Genomic DNA, 6,538 nt, shown 5'->3' with positions numbered 1-6,538 from the left:
TAAATTGTACCCCGGCTGTTACACCCAGCTCTCCGCATGACACCTGATCGAGCCGCCAGGCTCGAGAATGCCGGAAATCGGAGGAGTTTGCTATCCGTTCCTCAGAACGGCACACAGAAACCAACAGTCTCAGTAATAGCACCAAAAAACAACACCATTTAACCTTCTTCTGCCCTACAGAAGGAAGATTTTCCACAGTCCGTTTCACTTCACTATGTCGTGATCTTCACGATACCTTTACCCTGTCCAGCTGGTCTGTGAATTCCACTCACTCACGACGAACCGTACCGATGTACCGACGTTTCATTAAGTCATGCCCTCCACCGTAATCAGAATCGATTTCGGATACCAATAGAAATCGATTTGGTTTCACAAAATAGATACAACTGCACACCTTTATTGAATGGTCGACCGAACGAACGTGGTTGGAAACGCACAACACAAAACGACCGTACTACATCTGCACGCTACCGGTGTTTATTTTGAACTAATTTCATTTGCATGTGATGATAGTTCCAGAGCGCGCTGAGAGAATTTCAATTCAGCGAGAACTTATGCTATGCCTTAGACTAGTTCATTTGTTTGTTTCAGCGAATTCAGACTTACAATTAAGATTATATACAATATTTACAAGCAAATTATTTTTTAAATATTCATTTATGATCGTTTGTGACCGATCATTCCGGCCACCTTGAAACATAAAGTTTCAAATTTTCAAACAAAAAGATGGATCGTCCTATGACTCTCTCTCTCTCTTTCGTAACTCGCTTGTGAGGTCCGATTAATCGAAAATAGTGAATGGTGCATCTCTTCAATGGGCGGTTCATCAGCTCAATCCATGGGAGGCGATAGTAAATTGATGTCGACGGCGAACATTGATGATCGAATTCTGGAACTATAAAGGATCCGGTAGATCGAACAGATTACCTTACGATTATTGGAGCGTCAATCACCTGATTGCGCTTCGTTTGCGCATTGAGCAGTTTCGGACTGCTCGTCCGATCTTTGTAGCTTCCGGAAAATGGTGCGATGATGCCGTAGAATAGATTGGATGAACGAGAGATGTAGACATGATGAGGCAACAGATAGAATACAGGATTATCTATGAACGAGAGAAGACCCGGTAGATCGAACTGACTCGGATAGAAATGAAGGAACGCTAATCACCTGATTGCGCCTTAAATGCGCGTTGAGCCAGATTCGGTCTGCTCTACCGGTCTTTGAAAGGCCAGGAACTGCTGTTTATTTCATGGGGAGGGTGAGGAATGTCCTGTGGACAAAAATACCCGGTAGATCGAACTGACTCGGTTAAAGTTGATGGAACGCTAATCACCTGATTGCGCTCTATTTGCGCGTTGAGTCAGATTCGGTCTGCTCTACCGGTCTTTGTAGATTCAGGAACCGCAGATTATTTCATGAAATAGACGAAGAAAAACCTATGGACAAAAAGGATCCGGTAGATCGAACTGACTCGGTTAAAGTTGATGGAACGCTAATCACCTGATTGCGCTCCGTTTGCGCGTTGAGTCAGATTCGGTCTGCTCTACCGGTCTTTGTAGATTCAGGAACTACTGCTGTCTTCGTGGTTTGCAATGGGCAGAATTGCGATCTTCGCAACTGGCCTCACGACGGTATCAGCCTCAGCGTGACAACGCGAACGATTCCATCCTTCCCAGGATGAAGTTTTGTTATTCTCACGAGCGGCCATTGCATAGGAGGTGCGTTCTCATTCTTAACGATGACGATTTGATTTAACTGGACCAGGACCGGTGACTTGCAACCCTTTGTTGCTCGTGACTGAAGTTGAGCAAGGTACTCCGGATACCACCGAGCCCAAAATGTTTTGGAACAACTTTTGAGTGAGCTTCCAGTGGTCAAGACGGTTGTCTGGAGTGTTGATGTAGCTTGGCTCCGGAACAGTTTGCAAATTGGAGCCGACTAAAAATGGCCAGGTGTCAGTACATCCAGGCCATCAGGGTCTGACGGAATTGGAGTCAATGGCCTTGAGTTTAAACACATTTCTATCTGGGCCAATAGAGTGATCATATCCTCGTAACACAGATTAGTGTTACCGACTTCACGAAGAAGGTGATGCTTCGCAGACTTGACCGCAGCTTCCCATAAGCCCCCAAAGTGTGCGGCGCGAGGTGGGATGAATTTCCACTGAATTTGATTTTCGGCGCACCAGGTTTGAATTTGGTTTCGGTCGTCATGGTTGGATTTTAGCATCTCATATATTCGATGGAGGACGTTGGATGCTCCTTTGAATGCGGTTCCATTGTCCGAGTGAAGCTCCCTAACAAGACCGCGGCGAGCGACGAACCGGCGGAGAGCCGATAGAAAGGCCTGCGTGGATAGATCTGTGATCAACTCAATGTGAACAGCCTTTGTAGCAAAACAAACGAATATGCCAATATATGCCTTGTTTGGCCCTCGACTCCGCACCGGTGATTTGACGTAAATTGGCCCACAGTAGTCTATTCCTGAGATAGCGAATGGCCGTGCCGGGGTGACACGAGACTTGGGAAGATCTGCAGTGCTCTGCTGGATCAAGACCGGCTTGTTTCGAAAACATTTCACGCAGCGGTGATACGTATGGCGAAGAAGATTCCTCCCACCGATTACCCAGTACTTCTGGCGCATTGTAGCCATCATTAATTGTGGCCCGGCATGTAATAAAACCTTGTGGTAATGTTCGGCGAGTAATAGTGACAGTGGATGCTTTGCAGATAAGATGACTGGATGCTTTATGTTCTCCGGAATCTCAGCATTCGAAAGGCGTCCGCCTACACGGAGGATTCCATTATCATCGAGGCGAGGCTTCAAAAACTTGAGTGGGGACGATTTTATGGTTTGGTCGTTGGATGATAACTCTTCCGAGTAGAGCTGTGCCTGGGCAAGGCGAGCAAGTGTACAAACCGCGGCTTCTAGATCAGTCGTCAGGAGCACGTTGGTGGTCGTTTTGTTATTCCTTGTATTTTTGCACGCAGTGCATCGATGTACTTCAAGCAATACGCTACAACACGACGGAGTTTGGTGTAGCTTGAAAAACGATGCAAACAATTGATCTGCTAATTGATCATTGGGAGCAATGAATGTGGTGAAGTGTAACCGTACGGGCTTCTTGCGTGGTGAATTCTGTTTGGGGTACATCTAGACCAGGTGAAGGCCAACGGCTGGGAAATTCTGATAACCATGGAGGACCGCTCCACCATCTGGCCTGATTGCTGAGGTCCGTAGGCAGCATGCCACGGGAAAGTTCATCAGCCGGGTTTTCATTTCCTGGAACGTGCCTCCAAAGGGAAATTTCGGTGGCAGATTGTATGGTGGAGACACGATTCGCAACGAATGTTTTCCACCGGCTTGGTGGAGATTGTAACCATTGAATCACCGTGGTTGAGTCTGTCCAGAAGAAGACGTGACTAGGCGTTTTGATCGATTGTTCAACTTTCCGATACAACTTGGTGGACAATACGGCAGCACAAAGCTCAAGTCGTGCTGTAGTGTGCTTCGTGGCGAGAGGAGCAACCCTTGATTTTGATGTTAAAAGACTAACCCTGACGTGATCGGTATCCAGTGTGCGGACATAGCAGCAAGCTCCGTAAGCGACGTCTGAAGCATCAAAGAAAAAACGCAGCTGAGCTATGGAAACACCAGGAGACGATACGAAGCGTTGAATTTTGATTTTGGCAAGAATGGAGAGCGTAGCAAAAAACTGCTTCCATTCCCTTTGCAATCTTTCAGGCAACGGACGATCCCATTCATAGGAAGAGTAGTCATCGTTTTTGGGTTTCCACAAGTGCTGCATAAATATCTTCGCTGTGGCTATTACGGGACCAACGAGGCCTAACGGATCAAAAATCTTAGCGATGTATGATATCACCTTTCTCTTCGTGAGAACAGACGCTGGTAGCGGAAGGTCAACGTTGAATCTAAGTATATCGTTCTTCGTATCCCATACCAATCCAAGGGTCGTTACGGATTGATCGTCTTGAAGTTCGTGGACGGGCTTGATAGCACGGTCTTCAGGTGAAACATCGGCTAATGCTTCCGGAACGTTCGAAGCCCACTTCTTCAGCGAGAAACCGGCCGACTCGAGCATGGTGGATATCTGACGACGCTTTTCTACAGCAGAGGCCAGATTGTCTTCTCCGGTAAGTAGATCGTCCACATAAAAATCTTCGACGACGGCTTCTACGGCTTGCGGGAGTTTTCTCCTTCGTCTCTTGCTAATTGTTGTAAAGTGCGCGTTGCCAAGAAGGGTGCCGAAGCCGTTCCATACGTAACTGTAAGAAGTTCGTAGGTATCGAGAGGGTCCGACGGCTGTCGGCGGAATAGTATACGTAGGAAGCGTTGATCAACAGGAGAATGTAGTATTTGACGATACATTTTCTCGACGTCAGCGACAATGGCAATAGCGTGGAAGCGAAAGCGGATAATGATGGAGTCGAGATTCTGTTGAACGACTGGTCCAACGAGCAGTGTATCGTTGAGCGACATTCCGGAGGAGGTCTTACAGGAGGCGTCGAATACCACTCGAAGCTTCGTGGTGGTGCTACTCTCTTTGACTACCGGATGGTGTGGAAGGTAACAATGTGGAGAATCGTCGTCGACAAAATCTAGCTTGCGCATGTGTCCCAGGCGGAGGTATTCCTCGATGAAATTATGGTAGGAGCTCTTCAAGGCGGTATCTCGTTCAAGGCGTCGCTCAAGGCTGTAGAAGCGACGGGTGGCGATTTGTCGAGATTGGCCAAGGGTGACTTGCGGATTGTCGGACCGTGGAAGGCGAACGACGTACCTTCCGTCATGAGTTCGAGTGGTGGTGGTTGCGTAAAACTCCTCGCATTGCTTCTCTTCTTCCGAGTATATCGGGCTTTGATCGACTGCTTCAAGTTCCCAGAAACGTTGAAGCGATGACTCCAGAGAACGGTCGACGGTCGAGAGATAACACACTGGCGGTGCTACTGTGGGATTGGTGGTTGTTTTGCCCGAAACTGTCCATCCGAAACGTGTGTCGACTAGCAGCGGAAGACCGTCACCGATGGATAAGCGACTACCGGTGTGGATTTCGTGGTAGCACTCTCCGCCAATTATGATGTCGATCATGCTCGGAATGTTGAAGTGTGGGTCGGCTAATGGAACGTTTGGCATGTTCCACGCCGCTGTGTTTATAAGAACTGTCGGGAGAGAAGCAGTGGGTTTCTCATGACGAGAAATTCGAGTGTGGTGGAAAAGCTGCTTGTTTTGGATTCAATTGTGGCAGTGATTTGACGTTTCACTTTTTTGACGGATTCCCCAAGTCCGGCGACGGTTACATCTACGCTAGTTCGGCGGATGCCGAGATCGTTTGCCAACTTTTCGTAATAAAATTGGACATCGATGCGGAGTCAAAAGCGCTCGAACCGGAAATCTTCTTCCGTTATAGTCGACAATGAAAAGCGAAACCGTTTCCAATAAGACTGTGCTGTGCTTCGATTGGATAGCCATGCTGACTTCCGGTGGATGCGCAGATCCAGAGGTACCAGCAATCACTGGTGTGGATAGGTTAGGTTGCTGTGCAGAAATAGTCGACGTTTCGATAGGAGTGGTGGTCGAATTTGAGACTGCTACGTTCTCGTGCAGCATAGTATGATGCCTGGCCTGACAAGTTCGGCAACTGAATCTAGATCTACAAACTCGTGCTTGATGGCCAAGCCGAAAACAGTTCCGACACAAGCTCCGCTGGACTACCAACTCTCGTCGTTGGGATATGGACAGCTCATTAAAGGTCGGACACTGATGTAACTGGTGGTTTTGGCTGCATGCAGGGGCATAGTTGAACATTTGATATAACTTCAGCGGTGGCTGGGTTTGCCACGGATTTGAACGCAGGAGTTTTCTTGGTTGAAGGTCCGGCCACCTTGATGCTAGTCGACAGAGATCGTTGCTGTAAGTCACTGGCTACCGACTTCAGCATACGAATGTGCTGCGAGAGAAAGTCGATCAGTTCGTCGTACCTCACTTCGTCTTTCTGGCGAGTCTCGTGCTCCCAGGCACGAAGCGTTGAGGCATCTAGCTTCTTAGAAAGAATGAAGATAAGTGGAGTATCCCAGTGGATTACAGGCTCCCCAGCTTGGCCAGAGCCTTCACACGACGCTGAAACTCGTCTACTAATGTGTTGAGATCGGCGGCGGATTCCTTGTTCATTACTGGTAGATCGAACAAGCCTCGAAACAGTTCTTTTTTAGGAACCGCTTGTTGTCATACCGCTTTAACAACGCATCCCACGTCGATGCATAGTTGTCCGCTTGAATATCCACGCTTTCAAATGGTTTCTTGGCCTCTTCTTCAAGCGACTGCAGAAGGTAATGAAGTTTGTTTACAGTCGGTATATCGTCGTTGCTGTGGATCATCGAAATGAAGTTGTCCTAAATGATATCCATCTTGATTCATCGCCACTGAACTTAGGAAGGTCTATCTTCGGTAACCGATGATGGAAGCTAGCAGCAGATTGCTGACCGAAGCTGCCGATCATCGTTGAACTCATCATCGGTTGATT

The 6,538-nt window shown here is 47.8% G+C and overlaps 1 protein-coding gene across 1 annotated transcript; it reads right to left on the bottom strand.

The window, feature by feature from the left end:
• Positions 1 to 3,079: 3,079 nt before the first annotated feature.
• Positions 3,080 to 5,151, bottom strand: LOC134221729 (uncharacterized). The gene is made up of 2 exons (XM_062700916.1): positions 4,283 to 5,151; positions 3,080 to 4,229 (listed from the first exon to the last, which is right to left on the bottom strand). The coding sequence occupies exons 1-2, from the start codon at positions 5,149 to 5,151 to the stop codon at positions 3,080 to 3,082; spliced, it is 2,019 nt and encodes a 672-aa protein (XP_062556900.1).
• Positions 5,152 to 6,538: the final 1,387 nt, after the last annotated feature.

This window comes from Armigeres subalbatus, chromosome 3, assembly GCF_024139115.2.
Source record: "Armigeres subalbatus isolate Guangzhou_Male chromosome 3, GZ_Asu_2, whole genome shotgun sequence".
Taxonomy (NCBI): Eukaryota; Metazoa; Arthropoda; class Insecta; order Diptera; family Culicidae; genus Armigeres; species Armigeres subalbatus.
This window is presented reverse-complemented; position numbering and strand designations above follow the sequence as displayed.

Bases quoted from the DNA above. Each gene is read 5' to 3' on its own strand.
- LOC134221729 (XM_062700916.1), bottom strand. From the start codon at position 5,151: ATGCCAAACGTTCCATTAGCCGACCCACACTTCAACATTCCGAGCATG. The intron at 4,230-4,282 runs GTATGGAACGGC...TACAACAATTAG, and splicing joins TACGAACTTCTTACAGTTAC to CAAGAGACGAAGGAGAAAAC.